Source organism: Desmodus rotundus, chromosome 4 (assembly GCF_022682495.2).
Source record: "Desmodus rotundus isolate HL8 chromosome 4, HLdesRot8A.1, whole genome shotgun sequence".
Lineage (NCBI taxonomy): Eukaryota > Metazoa > Chordata > Mammalia > Chiroptera > Phyllostomidae > Desmodus > Desmodus rotundus.
In genome coordinates this window covers 11,723,376-11,743,910 of record NC_071390.1, presented here as the reverse complement: position 1 = coordinate 11,743,910, position 20,535 = coordinate 11,723,376, and the positions used below count along the sequence as shown (strand labels likewise).

General features: G+C 47.8%; 1 protein-coding gene across 7 annotated transcripts in view; it reads right to left on the bottom strand.

Annotated features, from left to right (window-relative positions):
* Window positions 1-20,535, bottom strand: part of ABLIM1 (actin binding LIM protein 1) — a 258,566-nt gene that overhangs the window by 78,917 nt on the left and 159,114 nt on the right. For all 7 annotated transcript variants that reach the window (XM_053923090.2, XM_045191346.3, XM_053923087.2 and 4 more), the window contains 2 exons: window positions 14,455-14,581; window positions 12,943-13,036 (listed from right to left, as the gene is read on the bottom strand). In XM_053923090.2, coding sequence (XP_053779065.1) covers window positions 12,943-13,036; window positions 14,455-14,581 — 221 coding nt within the window. The remainder of the gene's footprint in view (window positions 1-12,942; window positions 13,037-14,454; window positions 14,582-20,535) is intronic.

The following is a 20,535-nucleotide window of genomic DNA, read 5'->3' as shown; positions in this document are numbered from 1 at the left end:
GGGGATAGCAGCCTGAAAAAACAGTGTTTAAAAGGTCTCTAAACTGTAATTCTTAAATACCCTGCCTTTCCTGCTCTTCACTCCAGTACTGTATCAATGAAAAAAGCTCCGTAGTTCATTTTGTAGCCTAAGAAAAACAGAAAGTTTAAGTCAAATATATCTCATGCCAATGCAAGGGGCTTCCGTCGCCAGCATCCGGCAGACCACATCTGGAGGACCCAGGGGGCTCCAAAGTCGCCAAGGAAGCCAGAAGTTTCACATCTTCCTGCAAAGCAAAGGCGCCTCGTGCAACGCCTGCTTTACCTGATGCCAGGGCTCCCTCCTTCTTCTACTTCTGTTTCTTGGCCATGCTGAGCAGGGAACTCCTCAAGGCTGCAAACTCAGAACACGGGGAAGAGGCTTGCAAAAGCAAGACCTCAGCCCGGCCGATGGGGGCTCCCCGCCCAGCTGGGTTACACACGCGGTCCTCTCTGCTGCTAGGAGAGAAGTGTGCCTCTGCAGAGACACACTCCAGAAAAAAAGAGCAGAGAGGGACAGGCGCTCTCCCGCCTCCCTCTCCTTCCTGCACTTACTAACTAGCGAAAGCACCCGCAACTACTATGGGCTAGTCCATGTTACCAAAAAGGAGGGGGGTAGGTTTCCTGTTTTAAACGCAGGTGGGGAAAGTACCATTTTTCACCTTCACTCACAATTGTCTGCAATAGGACTTGGGCAGTAATTGTCCCCAAGGCAGAAGCTTGAATTGACACCAGTCTTTTGCTTTTTAAGTCTCTTTCTTGGATTCGAGGTGATGGAAAGGTGTACAACTGGGCACAGCTATCAGAGAGCTGGCAGCTTCTCCCAGTCACCGCCTTCCAGGGACCCGCTAGGGAGCCCCTCCCGCACCTGTAATAAACCTGAGTGCAACTTCAATCGCATTCGTTTTCCACAATGTTCATGTTCATATTTTTTGAAGAAAATGTGACCCCCCACCCAAACAAAGACTAAGTATCAAGCTTCCGTGATTCATATCATTGGCACATTTTGTGCTCTTTTACTGCAGTAAAAAAAATATATAGCAACCAAAGGTGAAGTCACAGGCTCTTCATATATGTGAATGGAGAGAAGGAGCCAGAACCTTCTACCGTGACAGCTCAGCACCTTTCCTACGTACCCCTTTCGTAGGACTAGGGCAGGATTCTGTTACAGCTGTCGCAAATTTTAATAAGACCAAAGAGATTTAAGGAAATTTTTCACGGAGATTATTTGCCCATAAAGATCAGCTCATGAAAAGACCCTGTGTGTGTGTAATCTTTCTAAACTGGCTTGGAAGCAATCCCAAATATTGCTGAGGCAATGTAAGGTTTTTGTCTGTTTTTTTTTTTTAACAACAAAGCGTCGCTTCTAAAATGAAGAGGAAGCTGCTGGATGGCACATTAGAATAATTACAGGAGGAAGCTAAATTCCTAGTGCATTTTTCTTCCAAGGAGTCAAAAGCCTCTGTGAATGGGCCTTTGCCACACTCCAGCAGGGCCCATTCCTCCAAGTGTAATCTGTAGGTTCCCCCAGGCCTCAGCCCCACCCCAGAAGCACCCAGAGGAGGATGGCACACTAAATGCAGCTTCCCAGGCCCCACCGGGACCCCTGACTCCGAATCTCTGGGTGAGGCCCGGGAATCCACACTTTAAACAAGATACCCGAGTGATGCTCACACACAGTGGTTTCAGGAGCCCAGCCTTGGACCGTGAAACCCTGGCAGTTAGGGACTGGACCTTGACCTCTGTAACCCAGAGCACGGCCTCCTGTTTGGGACCCTAGCAGGCAGGCTACTGTTTGTCAGAGGAGTGGAGGGGTCCCTCCTCACGGGGAGGGGAAGTCAGCAGGGCTCCCTGTTGACCTCAACATGGCTACAATTGAGCTTACTGCTGTCCAGACTTGACCTTCGTTCTCTCCAGCATGTGGAGCGTTGGCTCCTCTTTCAGATTTTATTTCTTGAACCACCTCTATGTCTCCCAGGATGGGGAGAAATAAGATGGTTCTTATTCAAATTTACCAAGCAAATTCCCAACTTTGTGAGTTTCTCAATGACAAGAGCCCCAAATCACCACCAGGTGGAATCAAGAGGTCCAAGAAACCTGTCTGCTGGGCTGGGCCTTGGTGGGCTTTGATGAGAGGCCTTCCCCGTCCTTCTGACCCTGAACATTCATATGCATGTGACTTGGGGAAAGAAGGTAGAGGGCAAAGAATCAAAGGATGGGCACAGATTTCTGTTTGCGGGGATGGGGATGTTCTAAAAATGGGATGTGACGATGGTGGCACAGCTCTGTAAATTTACTGAAAGCCACTGAATCGCACTTCGCCTGGGGGAACTGCAAGGTAGGTATGCAAAGTTCTCACTAATCAAAGGGGAAGCTGGTTATGGTCTGTGCCAAAGGGACTCAGTGCTGCATCAGGGAGCCGGTATGGGAGCTTTTTCAGTTCACGGAAGCCGAGAGACCTTTCGCTATCACCTTCCATTTGCAAGGCCCCCTCTGGCAAATGTGCGGGGCATTCTATCAAACAGAACGGCACCAGTCCTCCAGGGTTCACTGATACAGGTCATGTTCGGGTTAACACACTAAGACAAGCACGAGTAGAAAGGTGCGGGGGCATTTACTTCCCACGTGAGTGAAAGGAACAGGTATTTAGAGGGTGGTGAGAATTTATACCCAAAGAGTATGTGGAATCTCTAAGAATTCTGGCTCCAGGACATGGCAAAAATTCACAGTGGGAAAAATAATCATTCATGGACACATCTTTATTTGGCAGCTGCCAGAGGCCTGGTGAAAAGTAACAGAAAATTCTTGCGGAAACAATGGTAGATTAAATTCATGGGCATAAATCCATGTGAATATTTAAAGTTAAGTGATTGAAATGGTTACATTTTCAAACCAAAGCATCAACGTGACTATTAACTTGTGCATCTGAAATAACCACATGTAACTAGGCCAGAGAGGTGAGAGAGTGTCCGATAGGGGTGGGCCTGCCTCCTTCATTCAGACGGAAAGTTCAAAATAGTGGGCTTTTTACAAAATCTGTTTCTTCATTTATAAATGAAGGAAATGGGAAAGAGTATTCTTGACACCCTGTATGTCAGGCACTGTCCCAGATTCATGGACCTCATTTAAGCCTTCCAGAGGTAAGCATTATTACCCGCGTTTCACAGAGGGGGCTCCTGAGGCTCAGAGTGTAGGCACCCTGCTAACCACGACTCAGCTCCAAGTGCAGCTGCTGGGATCAAGCCCTGGTGTGTCTGGTTGTACCCTTTTTTTTCTGCTAACCACTCTTCTCTCCTTTCCACCTCACCTAAGGCCACTTCGAGCTCCTAAATTCCAGATTCTGTGTTTCTAGGATGCCTACAGCTTTGAGGTTTGTTGTAGGACCATGAAAATGGTGTACAGACAGTTTTCACGTGAAAAGCTACTGTGAAGTGTCCTTACGGGGTTGGATTTACTGCCCCCGGTCATTTCCGCTGGGCTGGAAGGACACCAGCCCAGACCAACCGTCACTCCCCCTGACCAGCTGGCCAACTCTATGCAGGTCCATCTGCTGGAATTGGCATAACATCCCTCCAAGGTTGGAAGCCCTGAGGTCCAGGAAGCAAGCACACTCAGGTGGAAAACAAGAGAGGAGGAAGCCTGTCCCTAGCAAGACCGGCAGCAGGGCAGCATCGAGCTGGCGGACACTGGGACCCAAAACTCCCATCTGCCCTGGAGCACAGATCATCTTCCAGGCCCTGTGGGCCCTCCTACCTCTTTACCTGGAGAAACCTGTGCCCAGAGCAGAAGTTGTCCTTGCGACCTTTGGATGGTGCCATTTTTCACTGTGTCCCTCAATTTAAATGCTCACTGAAAGAAGCTAAGTGAGCAAAAAGACTAGAACAAAATAGAGTGGAGGTAGCCAGAGACAACCTCCTTTTGTGTGAGTTGGCGAGAATCCAGAAGCTGGAGAAGACTGCTTCAGACCCAAAGGGTGGTCCTAATGCCCACCAGAGGCACAACCTAGATCCCAGGAGAAAGGCCGGCTCTGAGCCATGTGTCTCTGTCCCCATCTGTCATTGGCCAGGTGGGCAGATCCAAGTGGAAGGCAAGCATTTTCTAATTGGAATGAACTTCCGGATGGAGAGTGGGCCCAGGTGAGGTCACAAAAGCCCATTTACCTTAAAATTAAACTAAAATCATGCTAGTTTATAATGGAAAAAATGTATGTATTTTTTTAAATTTTTATAATTTACAACCTGACTACTTACAAAAATGATTTGAAGTGGAAAACAGCACATTACAAGCATGCAACGAAACCAAACAGTAAAACCAATCACGTGTTTAAGATCAAAGAAGCAAACAAGGTAGGAAAAAAGTGAGCTAAGACTTCAATAATAGCAGGAAATGGAGATAAATTTCCCACCTTCCCCTGCCTATAACTACCCATTTCTCAAGGTCCAAAGCCAACTTCTCTTCTCATAACTGACAAGAATCTCTTAAACCCAGAGCCTTTACTGAGTGTGTCTTTTGTTTGGCATTCAAACTACCGATTACCTTCGGCAAGAAGCCGTGAATATTATCTTGAAATTCACAGAAGGTCACTCTGTAGAGCAGGTGAGGTGCCTTGGAATCAATCACAGAGAAGAAGGGATACAATCGTTTCTTCTAGGGTTACAGTAGGAAAAGAAGATGTGGACAGAGGCAGGAATGGGAGCAGGTGGCGCATGGCAGGAAGGAAAAGGGTTGGTGCTCTGCGTCCATAAGCAAGCAGACACACGAGCCCTTCTGAGGCCCAGGGTGTGGGTCCTGGCGAGCAGAGAGGACAACTCTGAGGGGTCATCACTTCTGTGCCCAGAACAGTGGCCAGACTCCCTCCCCTGTGCTTGGCGGGTAACTTGTCTAGGCAGGCGGTCTCTCTGCTCTTGGGTCCTACTTATTTCTAAAGTTCAACACCACCACTGAGAATCACCCTCAGACAGAAGATGCCACAATAGCTTTGAGCATTCATGAGCCCTGGTGGGGGGGGGGGGGGTCCCCTGAACACTGCGGGGGGTGTGGTTTTAGACTTGCATACCGTATTACCTGCATTATCTACCTGAGAGCAAGCCCTAAAGCTTACATTTCCTCCAGCAGCACTCAGGGTTCAGCCACTAGCATGTGCTCAATCCTCCTCGCTGATTTTTCTGGAAGAGTCACATTCCACCCTAAGTTCAATTGTCACCCCCCACCCTCCTACACTCACATGTCACCAGCAATAAGAGAAACTCTCTGAAGTTAAAGAAAACCAAAAAACAAAGCATCTTTTTCACTCAAAATACGGTTATTTTCAAAATGTAGTTTCTGGAGAAGGAAGCTCTTCCATTTGGGCTGGCAGGAAATGGGGTGATTTTTTTTTCATAAATATTGAATCTTCACTGCTTGTGTACAGAGTCTTCTGTTACCTTGGCAACCCATTTCCCCTTCTCATTAATGTAGGAGAAAGTGATAACGTTGGGTGAATCAGATAGATTTTCCATGCCAATGTGCTTATGCCCTACTGGACCAATTCCCAGTCTAATGATGGAGGGGATAGAAGGAATATTACCACCGGGTTATTCTTCACAAATAAGATGTTGCTACCAACATGTCATACACCATACATGCAATGTAAACTTGAGCTTGCTTCCCCACACTGGGAAGATTTTATTTTAATCAAGTCACACTGTATGATCAAGGGCACGTTTCTGTGCAATGGCAACCGGTGGCCATGAAATACAATTAAACAAATGCCCACAACGGGAAGGGCCCTGGCTGGGTAGCTCAGTGGGTTAGAGTGTCATCCTGATACCCCAAGGTTGCGGGTTCTATCCCTGGTCAGGGCACATACAAGAATCAACCAATAAATGCTTAACTAAATGGGAACAACAAATTGATGTTTTTTCCTCTCTCTTTTCCTTTCTCTCTCTAAAATCAATCATACAATAAAAAAGCTTTAAAAAATAGTAGGAGGGGCAACTGCTTGGAAATACAACAGATTTTATCTGCAGGGTCACTGGTAAAAAGTACATCAACCAAGCAACAAATGTTTATTGTCCTAAAAATAGAACTAATGGGGCCACTCATGAGGGAGGCTTTCTCCACTTCACCAGCAATGGTAAGTTTGGGTCCTTCAGCAAGTTATTTGAGGAGGCACATTAATTACTTGTTTTCTGTGATGATTTCTGCCAAGCGGATCATGAAGCAGAGTGTGTGAGTATGAGTGTGTGTGTGAGTGTGTGTTCCTATGTCCTGAGAACTGAGAGCCCTCACTTCTCTTTGTGTGTCTATGGCTAATTAGCCCCCCGAGTCTCTGGCACTCGGCAGCCTCATCTGTAAATGGGGTAGGTAGTAACTTCCTGTTGTGAGAATTAAATGTTTATGAGAATATTTGCAAACATTAAGAATATAGACAAGCAGGACATTGTGGTGGTTCACTGCCCATCGGGACACATACCACCTCCACCCATGCCAAGGTTACTTGATTCTTTTCCCTTTCTGGAGCACCAGAAACACCCACAGATGAGTGGAAGAAGGCACGGACTCCTCTGAGCACGGTGAGACCGAGAAGGATGCAATTAGTTTTCTTCACGAACACAGGTTATCCTTCTTGCTTTGCACGTATATGACACACATGCAACAAGAAAGAGGGAGGTGTCATCAGCCTGTCTTTGGCAAATCATATCTTCCATGGTGACAGAGAGATTATGTGCCATACAGGTGCCATGGGATAACCTGTGTCTTTTCTCATTTGATAAAACAGGCTGGTCCAGAACAAGACCTGCTTATGGGTATTACAACATAGCCTGCTTAAAATACCTACAGGAAAAGGAAGGAAGGGGGCAAGGGCCTCCAATTTATAACATGAGTTAGTTTCATGGGAATAGCATAAGCCTTTATCCCTGGGCTTTATAAAAGAGCAGTTTTAGTCCAAAAGTAACACAAAGCCACCTTCAGAGAATCAAGGACAAGGATCTGGCTGAATCATGTTGTGATTCTATTTCCTACCCCGCAGGAGATCAGCAGGGGGTGTCTCAAGCGAGTCTAAATCCTGTCCTTTTGTCCCTGTCTCCAAGTTGTTAGCATATAGAGACTGGACAGTGCCATCCCTGTAGGTATGAATGGAAAGGCATTAAGTGGGCCGGAGGATTTGCCACGGACTATGTTGGGGGGACTACGTACACCTACGCTGTGCGGTATACAAGCTGTTACGGACATCATTACACATTCCTCCCCGGAGAGCACACCTGGCACATAAAGACATGTGCCATCAGCCTTTTTGAAAAGTCAGGAGATCCATTTCCTGGGTGTGGTGACTTGAGGAAGAAGGGAAAGAAAAGCAAGAAAAGCAGAGCCCTCCTTCCTCCTCTGGCCAAGAACGCAGACGGAACAGCGGTCTTTTGTCTCTGAGAGAAGCACACACACCAGAAGGCTCCAGCTTTCGGTGTGGCAGGTGCTTGCTCAGGGAGGTGCCGCTGCAGAGGGAGCCGAGCTCCCCGGGCAGCCTGTGGATGGGAACATTTGTCTAGAAGGAATCAGTGGAGAGCTGAGTAAACACAGAGCCCCTGGGGAAAGCGAATTGTGCAAGAGAACAGAGAGGCTAAGGGAAGTCCACCCTCGGTCAGATGATGGAACAGCCCAAGATTGAGGGGGGGGACGCAGGACAAGTTTCCAGCTTGACATTTGCTTTATTTTTCTGTGCTGCCTTTATTTTGGAACCGATTCACTGCTGTTGTCTTTCTTCATGAGGTTGGCACAACCTGTACCCAGGGAAAGAAGTGTCCTGGAATCAGAGATCTCTGAGGACCACCCATCAAAGATGGAAGGAAATTCATATTCTAAAGGGATGCCTTCCAATGTCACTGACACCTGCGACCTAAGTCTGCAGCCTCAGGAGCTGCCCCTGCCATTAGGCTGCAGAAGCAGAAGGTGGGGAGGGGGCGGGGAGTAAGACCGGAGGAAGGCTGCTTTGGAGGAGCGGGTAGAGGTGGAGAAGGGGCTAGAAGTCTCTCGGCAGGCTCTGGTATCTCGCACTAATTTGCTTCTGGACTTCTTAATTAGGAGGCAGGCTATAAACAACTTCAGAATACTCCTGAATTTTAAGTTAATTACCATAAGCTTTGAAAAATGTGCCATTTATAGCAAGATCTCTCTAAAAAGAGATTCTTGTTGTCAAAAACAAAACTGAAAGCAAGCTAATGATAAATAAACCTTCGAGTTTATGCTATATGCTGAGTGGTACATACCAGTTTCCAGAAAATCTCTCACCAAAGAACTGCTGGCTCTGATCCCTTAGATGCTCCAACACGTGAGAACCACAGAACTCACATCCTCAGAGGCTTGAGGAGTCAAGTGGTCCATGGCTCAGATTTACACATATATTTTTTATGGCTTGTATTTAAGGAAAAACTGGGGCTCAGAGAAGTTGAGAGTTGCCCAAGGTCACACAGCTGTGAGTTCCAGAGCCAAGAGCACACCTCTAACCGCCCCCCATTGCCTGGAGCCCTCTCCATTAAAACCCACGGAGGCTCTCCTGCCCACCCCTTCAAGCTGATGTGACGGGTGGAGGTTATGACTCTTTGGGAATAACAGGGGGAAATGGAATTTTAGATCAGGTCAGGGTCTCAGAGGTCACATGCCGCTCCCTTTGCCTGTGAACTGATGGTCGTCTCAAAGAGGCTGAACGGCCTGTCCAAAACTACTCAGGAATTAGTGACACAGCTGAGCCTGGAGCTTCTTGATCCTTGCCCAGGGAACTTTCTCCTCTCAAGGCTCCCTCAGGGCCCCGGCAGCATCTCAGGTGAAACCATAGCCAGAAAAGTGGCCTCAGGGCACCTCCAGTGCTCAGAAAGTGTTCGATTAAAGCCACACCAGAGTTCCAGCCCTCGCTGGGGTCAACCCTGTGTAAGCTACCAGGATTACTGGTGTGGGTTGAATGGTGGACCCCCACAAGATATATCCACATCAGATCTTTAAAACCTGTGAATGTTTGGAAACAGGGTCCTTGCAGATGTAATTAAGCTAAGAATCTTGAGAAGCTCATCCTAGAAGGTCTGGGTGGGACCTAAATCCAATGACAAGTGTCCCTAGAGAATGGGGTTACACAGCCAAGGCTGCCAGAAACTGGAAAAGGGAAGGAAAGGTGTGTCCCTAGAACCTTTGGAGGGAGAATGGCCTGTCAACACCTCGGTTCTGTACTCCTGGCCTCCAGAACTGTGGAAGAATAACTTTGTTGTTTTAAGCCTCCACTGTTACAGCAGACACAGGAAAGTAACACATGTACAATCTCTATGCAAAAATCAATCAGGAAAACAAAAAACCCTAAGGATCACAGAATGGATGAGCAAAATGTGGTATACCCATACAATGCAATAGTATTCAGCCTTAGGGAAGGAAGGGGATTCTGACAAGTACTACAACATGGATAAACTTTGAAGACATAGTGAAATAATGCAACCACACACACAAAAATCCCCCAAACAAAAACAAATACTGTATGTTTCCACTTATATAAAATACTTAGAGTAATCAGCTTCATAGAGACAGAAGCAGCACGTCATTGCCAGCGGCTGAGGGGAGAGGGGAATGGGCAGTTAATTAGTGACTACAGAGTTTCATTTTCACAAGAGGTGGAAGTCCATGGAGGTGGATGGTGGTGATGGGTGTACAACATTATGAATGCATTTAAAACACTGCCCTGTACACTGAAAATGGTTAGTGGTAAATTTTATATTATGTGTATTTTACAACAGTAACAAAATTTGGGGGAAATAAAAACAAAAAGGAAGAATTAGTGTTTACAGTAAGTCCACAACTATAATGTCTCACTAACCACAGGGTCAGCGAATAGAAGGCAGAGGGAGGCAGGGCCACTGTGTCGCCAGTCCTGACTATGTTGGTAACCAAGCCAAACTGGCCCACGAGCTGGCACAACCTGTCCATAAGCTACTCCTGCGGGGCGTTCTAGATCACACACCCATCTGAGGAGGGCAGCACGCCCACGGGGCGGAGCTCCAGTCTACCCGGAACCCTACAGCAAACTGGTCCCCGCAGCCCCAACTCTGAAGGCGGCACGTGGAAAGAGTCCAAGCTTTCACTCCTACAAATGGCCCCCAATGAGTCCTGAGGCCAAGCTGGTGAGGGGCCTTGGCAGCCTCAGAAAACACGGAAACCTTGGGCCTCCCAAAGTAAGCAGATGTTTCTTCAAAACGGCATATTCTTGGATCTAGTTTTATTTTAGATACTCCTTCCAAAGCTGCTGAACTGAATCTGAAGGTGATCAACACCCCCCTGCCCCAGCCCTTTGCCTCCCCAGCTCACTTTGGGTAACACAGTTCCATATGTGGACTAAGGAGATAGCTGTTTCGCTCTGTGCCTCCTGTGGACACGGCTGTCTCCAACCTGGGGGCTGTGTCCAGTATCTTCCTGCCTCCCTTCCTATAGCCAAACATTGGGAAACGGTTCTGATGGTTTCTTGACACTGTGTTAAAATGAAATTTCCCAACTGCTCTCAACTCAGCAGGTTAATTTCAGTCCTAGGTAGCTGATCAACCTGGGGAATGCTATCTGGGGGGGCCCCCCCTTAGTCTCCCGCTTGAGAGGACCATTTGGAGGCTCCATGGCAGATAAGGGTCACACTCAGGGGACAGGCAGGGAGCCCCCACCATTGAACCTTGAGTCTTGTGATATGACAGCTGGACTTCAAGCTGCCCTTTGGGTGAGTCACATCCATTTTCCCTAATAGCTTTCCTGGGCTTGTGCTTCACCCTGGGCCAAAAGCCCGGCCTGATGCGTACCTGGGCTGCCGATGAAGCTTTACTGGAAGGTCGCAAACACTCTCCCCCCACCCCAGTGGTGTGTGTGAAGGCTTGGGGTCCTCTTCTCAGGTTTCATTGCAGCCAGGGCCACCACTGTTGGTGTCCAGAGCTCTGCCCTCATGTCCGAACTGGCCTCCCTGTCTCCACTCTCATCCCTTTTCCATCCATTAAAAAAAAAGTGGTAAAATTCACATAACATAAAATTAACCATTTTAAGGTGAATAATTTATGACATTTAGGATATTCACAATATGTACATCCGCCACCTCCATCTAGTTCCAAAACACTTTCATCAGCTCAATTGGGTATCAATAAACAATGACTCCCCATTCCCCCTCCCCCATCTCCAGGTGCTGCCAATTGGCTTTCAGTCTCTGTGGATTTATATTTCCTCTAAATGGGATCATACAGGATGAGGCCTTTTGTGACTGGCTTCTCCCACTGAGCACAGTTTTAAGATTCATCCATGTGGTAGCCTGTGTCAGAATTCCTTCATATTAATATTTTATTGTTTGTACATATGCTACATTTTGTTCATCCATTCATCCACAGACATCCGGGTGGTTTCCACCTGGTGGCTGTGAATGGAGCTGCTCTGACCACGGCTGTACTTGTATTTGAGTATGCCCACCCATTCTTCATACAAAAATCTGAGCCCACCACATGATGCTTCAGCCACATCGCTCCAATGGCTTCCCACTCCTCTTAGAATAAAGCTCAAACTCCTGAATATGACCTTCAAGGTGCTCACACCGCCCCGCCCGGCTCCTCGGCAGCATCTCTCACACCTGCACGCCTACCCACCTGACTTTTTCTTTCTTGCATGTGCTGTGCTTGTCTTCACCTCTGAGCCTCTGCAGAGGCTGCTCCCTCTTCCTGGAACATCCTCCCCCTGGGTAAGAGGCAACTGTATTGATAACCCTTGTCTCCCAAATTCAAGCTGCTGTGCTAGCTCCCAGCTCAGAGCCAGCACGGGTCCCTCTGTGTTTTACAGACAGAAGGCATCTCAGAGCTTGCCATGGGATGAGGAAGGCTACGCTGGGCCTTGCTGTGAAATCCCACGAAACCTGCCCAGAGACACCCTGGGGGCCTCTCGGATTTATGTCCCATGTCTCTGAAACTCGCCTTGCAGGAAAGTGCAAATGTGGGTTCAGAGCTCTGGTGTCTGCCCCAGAGATGTGACAGGCTGCAGGACCAGTCAGTCACCTTCCCAGCTGCTGGGTGTCCCGACTCATCTCTGCTCTGTACGCATTCTCCCCGCCTGGGGTGGGCCGGCTCTGGGGCCATCTTTGCCTTTTCCATCAGCATTGGTCAACACCGCAGGGGCCTGTGAGAAGTGAGGCAGTGACTCTCTCTGAACCCCAAACCTTGTTCCAATAATTCCGCAAATGGCCTCGTGCTCAAGAGGAGCTCGGCTCAGCCCAGAGGCAGAGGCTGGTGGGGCTGCTCTGAGAAAGCAGGAACTGAGCTTACTGGCACAAGCCAGTCACACCTGAACTTGACTGGCTTCGGCTCAGCCTGGGCCACAGGGCGTTCTGGGCCACACAGGATGTGGATTTCTCGGGGCAGGGAAGTCTCCGCCTTCACCTGGCACCCACCCTTTCTTTTCTTAGCTTCCGTTCTGAGCCTCTGCTCCCTGAGACCGTACATGCTCATAAGTGCACATGGACATGCAAGAGCACACACATCTCACACACTCCCAAGTATACATGCACCTGTGCTGTCCCACACACGCACATGTGAGTGCTTATGTGCACACATGTGTACTTCTATGCACATGAACACATGTGGCTCTAATATGCTCTTCATTTCTTCCTTTCCGACTTCTAAAAATGAAAATAGTCTAATATACACTCCCTTCCGCATAATTCCTAATAGCCCTATTATCATTCTTTCTTTTCCCTTCAAATTCTCCATCATTCTAATTTCCACACAAACTGTCAGCAGAAACTGCCTGTGAAGACAGTACAATGTGTTAATTCTCTAAGGCATCGGTCATCTGCAACTACTTTGCTCCACAGGTGAGAAAAAAATGGAAAAAGAGACTCATGTTTCCGAGGGCCTCTGAGGAAAATGAGAGTGGCTTTGAGGGGGGCCCGTCTGTCACTTACCTCCAAGACTTTGCCTGTGATAAACTGGTGGCAGGCTTCACATTTCACCCCAAAGAGCCCCTGGTAGTCCTTTTCGCAGTACGGAGCTCCATCCCTGCAAGACGAAAGCGTGTTCAGTGCCTGAGAGCAGGCCAGGCAGGGACACCACTGAAACCAATTTCTCTGAGCCCTTTTCACAGATGCAAGGAGATGGATTTCCCACCCACCAGCCTCCACGTGCCTGGAGATCTGGTCTGACACGAGCAAAACCTATGAAACCGAACAACCCCGAGACAGCACTGTGGTTCTCCGGGCCACACAGAAGTAACAGCCAAATCACCGAAGCGCAGGAAGGGTCAATGCCCGGGTTGCCTGAGCCCTCAATAACAAAAATCGGGCGTCGTTCTCTTCTGCCACTGGGCCAGGTGGGCTTCAGGCATGGTCTCACCTTCCTCTTTCTCTGGGAAGGCCCTGATGCTGCCTTCCCCGCCACACCCGCCTTGTGCTCAGCCTTCAGCAGACTGAGGGGCCCAGCCTTCTCATCCGGTCCCCCGCATCCTCCTACACTTGTCTTGGTGCGCCGTGAAAATATCATTGCGTGCAATTGCTGGAAGAGTGAAAGACCACCACGCTAGCCTCCCGTGAGAGTTCAAAGGCTGAGCGCTTCGCTCTTCTCACTTCGCCGTGTGGCTGCGTCACTGCGGGGTGTTTCCCGGGTGTGTCACCCTCACCCCAGACCAACAGAAGTAGATTTTTGCAAGATGGGACCCAAACTAGCTATATTCTTAAATTAAATTCATTTAATTTTTTTGAATAGCTGATATATAGCTGGTTGGAGGACATTTTCTAAAGCACAAAACAGGTATATAGAGGAAATTTCCCCCTCATTGCCACTGCCCCCCACCCCCACCCCCACCCCATGCCCATTCTTTCTTCCTTAACTCAAAAGGTAACCATTGAACTAGCTTCTCCAGGCCTCATTAAGAAAACAAAACAAAAAAAAAAGCAAAAAAAAAAAAACCCACCCAAAACCCCACATGCTCCATCTACTCTATTATCCGCACCAGCGTCTGACTCTAACACAAACCCAGTCCCTGATGAGCTATTTTGTTTATTGGTCCTAATGGGCTCAGTGCCTAGGCCTTGTGTTTTTTGTTTGGTTGGGTTTTTTTGTTTGTTTGGTTGGGAGGTGGTCTAAACATATTTCTAAGAACTGGAAGGAGGACAAAGGTTTGCTAGTGCCAAATAGGCGGAAAAAAATTTAGTGAAGGTGAAATTACTGAATGCTCCATTGGTTACAACCTATTACATCAGCTTTGTTAATTGTTACATTAAGCAATGATTAACATTTCATTACATTTATAGTGGGCAAACTATGGCAAATGTTGGAGAATAAATCTTTTTGCTCGAGTTTTATAGCCAAAAGCTCCTATTGACTGTGGGGTGTGAACGCATCTCATTATATCTGTTGGGTCAGAGATGGGTCCCCAGAGCAGGCACCAGAGGGACCCCCCAGGTCCCAGCGTCACTTACTTGCTGATGTACTCCCCGGTGAGGACCTTCCCGCAGGATTTGCATTTAAAGCACCCCAAGTGCCACTGCTTTTCCAGCGCCAGCAGCGCCTGCCCGTTTTTGATATCTCTTCCGCAGCCAGCACAATCTGGAAAAAAGCAGCAGCCCACAGTTACTCCATATTCGTTTTGCTAAACTGCAAGCCCTCGGGCCAGCTCGGAACCCCTGTGTGCCCCCATCTTGCACTCAATACATGTTTACTTAAGTGCCATTCCATTCAGCTTCCTCTCCCGGGAGAGGAAGGGCCCCACAGGCCCCATCCTCACACAGCAGCCACTTTCTGGACCACGGTAGATCCAAGGGGATGGACGTCCTTCATCTGTTTATTTCCTTGGAGGTCATTTCAACACCCTGTGAGCTCCAGCTGGCCCGGAGAATATTTAATTACAGTGTCTTGGCTGTGACTTTCGGAGAGCTGTCGCAGGCCTTTATTCAGTGAGGACAGGAGAGCAGTGAGGCCCCTCAAGCTGGATGCCTGGCCTGACCCGATACATGGGATCCCTGGACCGCGGCTCACAACTCCCATCCTTGGAAACAGGACTCTGCTTTCTTATCACCCTAAACCAGACCTTCTGAGATGTGTCGTCATCAATTAAATGGCTCTTCACCCTGTAGCTTTAAATTCTCCCTGGCTGACTTCTGTGAATCGGACAAAGGAGACGGTGCTTCTTCACAGTAAAGCGTGTGGGCCCCAGAAGCAGCCAGCTCTGAGTCCAGCTCAGCTCCCTGTTGGCTAGCCATGTGGTCCAGGCTGGTTCTCCTGCTTTCTGAGCCTCGGTTTCCTCACGTGGAAGCCGGGATGTAATCAGTGCTGTGCTCAAGCTCCGCTGAGGAGCCAGTGGGCCAACTCAGCGGTCCCAGACCTTTTTGGTTCCAGGGACCAGTTTCCTGGAGGACAATTTTTCAACTGGGGATCGGGGGGAAGGTATGGCTTTATAGCCTGCCACCAGATGCAGCTTAATTGTCACTTGCCGGTCACTGACAGGGTTTTGGTATGAGTCTGCAAGCCGTTGATTTATCATGGTCTCTCTGCAGTCAAACCTCTCTGCTAATGATAATCTGTGTTTGCAGCCGCTCCCCAGCACTAGCATCACTGCCTCAGCTCCACCTCAGATCATCGGGCGTTAGATTCTCATCAGGAGCCCACAACCTAGATCCCTCGCATGTGCAGTTCACAGTAGGGATCCCGCTCCTATGAGAATCTAATGCGAGAATCTAATGCCATGCTGATCTGACAGGAGGCGGAGCTCAGGCAGTAATGTGAGTGATGGGGAGCGGCTGTAAATACAGGTGAAGCTTTGTTTGCTCACCGGCCGCTCACCTTCCACTGTGTGGTCCAGCTCCTAACAGGTCACACACTAGTACTGGCCCATGGCCCAGGGGTTGGGCACCCCTGAACTAATGGATTCAGCATAGTGGCTGGCATGTACAAAGTGGTTCTATGAACATCTGCTATTATTGTAATTTTCATTGTTATTCTGATTATAACATCATGTTTAGGGAAATTGAGTCTTTAAAAAGACTCCAGAAGAACCTTAATTGGTACAGCCTTTGTTTTTCTTTAACATTTTATTTATTTATTTTGAGAGAGAGGGGAAAGGAGGGAGAAAGAGAGGGAGAGAAACATCGATGTGCGAGAGAAACATTAATCGGTAGGGACCTGGCCTGCAACTGTAACCCAGCCATGTGCCCTGACCGGGAATCGAACTGGCGACCTTTCGGTTATGGATAACACCCAACCCACTGAGCCACACAAGTCAGGGCATGGCAGCCTTTTAAAAAGCAACTTAAACATCTACGAACATTTAAAACTGATCTACCCGAGAAAGTGAAAGACAGCACTGTTGTCCCCAGCTGATCATAGAAAGCACTCACAGAATAAAGCAAGGCCCACACCAGGAACGCAAAATGTGGTCTTCTGACCACATCTGTGATGGTGGCTTATTTAATAACGACATTTCTAACCCACTTTAATTTTCTTCTCCTAGATAAACCGACCTGCCCCTGCTTCTTGACAACACCCAGACCAGAGCTACTCCCGCCACCTGGAACCCTCCCTAACATTATCCCTTACAAGCCCAAACCCTACAGCAGCTTCTTCAGACACCACGTGGAGGGGGTCACAACTCCTCTGGTCGCTTCCCTTACTTAAGGAAACTGGATTTTATTTTTTTGGGGCTACAGATGGTTTCTGGTGATCTCTGGTCAGTGGGTATTAACATGAGTTCAGACCCAGCAATTTCATGTCCAAGGTTTTATTCTACAAATAAATTTGCAAAAGTGTGTGTGTGTTCCCTGAAGAATATATGTGCATTCCCCAATGCATTTTTGTAACAAAACTGAAAATAGCCTATATGGACCTTAATGAGGGACTAGTGAAATTAGTTATAGTATAGTCAATAATGGAATATACTGTGCTGTTAAAAAGAATGAGGTAGATGTGTTCGTGGACATGGAAAGATGTCCAAAATAGAATAAAAAAAGCTAGCTGTAGAACAGTTTGCATAGCATAAGCTCATTAATAGAAAAATAGTAAAAAAAAAAAAAAAAGTATACGTGTGTTTGCACATGCTTGTATATGACTAGAACATTACTTTAAAAGAAAAATGTAAGAATTCTGCTCTGGCTTGTGTGGCTCATTGGTTGGAGTATTGCTCCATAACCAAAAGATTGTAGGTTTGATTCCTAGTCAGGGCACATGCCTGGATTGCAGGTTCGATCCCTAGTCCGGGTGCCTATGATCCTTGGTTCGGGCGTATAGGAGGAAACTTATTGCTGTTTCTCTTTCTCTCTCTAAAGGCAATGAGAAAAATGTCCTCGGGTGAGGATGAGGGGGAAAAAGGAACCCTTAAGATGCCTCCCTCTGTGAAGGAGGACTTTACTTTTTACTTCACATCCTCTGTGTTGTTTAATTTTTTTGCCATATGAGTGTAAATGGGTAAATATTTATAAAGTTAAAAGCATATCTGCTAATAAGTTATAAATATTGATTAGAATTTCTTTATGTACAGCCCATAATAAGCTGAGTATGTACCATATGCTCATAAAGTATCTACATATATATTTTTTAAAGCTGGGGTTTATGTGTATCCCAGCATCTCACCAAAAAATCTTATAAAGGGAATCTCGCATCTAGTGGTTTACTATAAAGACAGAATGGAAGACCATAATATGTGTTCATAAATATACTTTTTAAAGGTTAGGAACCCAGTGTGCACATAAGATGAATTGATAGACTTTAATCCAAATTGGAACTCAAATTTTTCTTTGAGTCTGATTAGAGCATGACCAGTAGGTGGCAGTAAAGATTTAAAATAATAAGGAAGATGCTAGTTAGTAAAATATTTTAAAGTAGAAAATAAACTTTAGTGATGGCTTTTCAACTCTACACCTGCAGACAGTTGGGCTCTGAGTGGTTGAAACAGCTATTCAAGGCCTGCCCTGCACCGGGGTGAGGTCTGGGGAGATGGAAGGCATGTGGACAGTAAGGATATGGGCTATGGGACTGGGAAGATTTGGACACTGACTTGGGGAAATCACTCTCTGAACTCTCACTTACTCACCTGGGAAACGCTGGCCTACTTCCTAGATCGCTGTAAGAGGAGAGACCCTGTGTTGTGAAGTGCTTCGCTTAACACTCAGAGCACTTGGCGCATGCTGGGCATTCAATGTGGTCCCCCTTCCCTTGGTAGGGGTGGAATGGAAGCTAAAAACCAGGTTTCTTGACTCAAAGCCTTGCTCTCTCTACAAGCACCCATATACCCAGATACCCCAGAGCTCTGACAGCAGCTGAGACGGTCTGAGGGCAGCAACAGCCTCTCTGATCGTTCTGCACTGCGGGCTTCTGATGGATGGGGCACCGTGTGAGGGTGTCATGGATGTGCTACCTTGTATTCTTCACAGTCAGTTATCACAGTGCCTGGAAGTCGGGAAGCTTCGGAGGCATGGGTGGTGACCTGTACCTCCAGGCCCTGCAGTGCCCCTGGAGGGCAGGTGTTCCGCACCTGATTTTGATAATGGTTTACAGAGAAGCATTCACTGAACGCCGACTGCCTAGAGCCAGCCAGCAGGTGAGGCTGGGCTGGGAAAAGAGGCTGCAATGAGCCTTCACACCCCAAATCTCAAAATGCAAATCAAGCAAATCAGCAAAGACCACCTCCTAGAATGGAGGATACTGGCCCATATCGGCTGATGCAAAGTATTCCCGTGTATTCCACAGGGGCTACCCATTCATTCCTCTCTGGACAAAACCATGTCCCCCACTTAAGCCTGACGTTCTGGAGAAAGTGGAAAAGAGATGTGGAGACAAAGAGATTTGGCTGGACTGTTCACCCCTTCCGTGCTCATTCCAGCTGAGCTCCTTTGTTAAGAACAACACATCCCACTCTCTATCTTCATATTTTCAGCTGTTGAGAAAATTGTTTCCACATCACTGAAGCAGCTGCTGATAAATATAGAAAGCTGGTGATTGGCACTGGAATTATCACCAAAGTCAGAAAGAGGTGAATATGGGGCAGTGTCAAGGAAATCAATCCCACTAGCAACTCCCCAGTATTGTGCCAAGGACAAAGAGTCACCAAACACGAGAAAAGAAAAAGCCAAGAACAGCCTTCACCACTCCACCCCCAGCCTTTCATTTTTGACACGAGGAGCGAGGTCAAACCAACAACCACGTACACACCTGGCTCCACATGTCTATCATTCTGTCCAAAGGCAATAAATATCCCTGGTAATAGGGACCCTGCCTGTCTCCTTTGATGGATTGTGTGTGTGTGTGTGTGTGTGTGTGGCATAGAGCCATGGATACGTGGGCTTCCAAATTATTTAAGTTGAAGAAAATGACGAATGGCCCTCAGGAAGGAAACCAGGGTTTGCAAGTTAAGAAAGACGTCATCAGTTGGGCAGCACTTAGGTCCTGTCAGCCTGAATACCTGCGTCTTCCTGGAGAACTATTTCTGCCTTCCTAGAATTTCCCATCTCGGAAGAGTAAGGGCCAAAAAGACGTCTTCTTCTATGAAGCTGCCTCTCTGGAGAAGAAGGCTGGGGACCTGGAACTCTGGAAAAGGACCCATGTGGTTACTAAATTCCCATTCATCCCCACCTGCCCAGGCCCGTGTGCTTCACTTGTACCTAGAACCATGAATGAAGGTCAAAATCGTCCTTCGGAGAAGCTACCCCGCTGGGATCAAAGCTACCAGAATGTGAAATGAGACTTTTCCTAGCATCTTGGAATTTTGGGGCTATGGTCTGAGAGCCAGAGATGGTGCTACATATTCAACCTTCCAAAGAAGGGTGCTGGGAATATCCTTGCCAGACTTACTGGAAGAGAGTAGAATCCACTTGGTCACTCTCAGCCGCTATTGCCCACCTACCTCGGAGATTAGAGATTGAAATGGTATACAGGGGAGTCAGCAGGGAGCTGTCCACACAGCAGGAGCATGGTGGCGTTCCCTCCCCTCTCTGTGTGAAGGGATCAGAGAACCCCGAGAGAAGAGGAGAGAACTAGGCCTGCTCCCTACCTAGATGTTTAGTAAATGGGGATGCTCAGGCTCTCGGGCTGCTCTGGGATCCCAGAGAAGCTTGGTGTTAGATTCCTGGGATACATTGACTGGAGTGTCCTGGAGCTGGGAAGCTTTCATGAACCAAAAGTCTGGAGCCTGCTGAATCTGGAAGATCCGCAAGGCAGAAAGCCGCCGGAGGCCCCCTGGCGGGCAGGCTAAGGAGAAGACAGAAGTGGGAATGGTGTACGCTTCCACTATCTGGCTCACTGGGGATGCAGCTGGGTCCCGTGACTGGTACCCACGCCCAAGCATCCTGCATGAACACCTGAGAAAGGTGCCTGGCTATGATGAGACCAGGAGGGAGCAGGGCCTGAGGCTGGGAAGGGGAGAGCAGATTTGCAACAGCAGGGCCACCAGAAACTGCTTGCTTTTGTCAAGGAATTCCAAATGTGCCCCATAAAAAAACCAGTCTGTGTTAGCTAAGAGAAGCCCATTGATGACAAAGTTATACATTTGCCCTTCTATCTTAAATCCCCTCCTC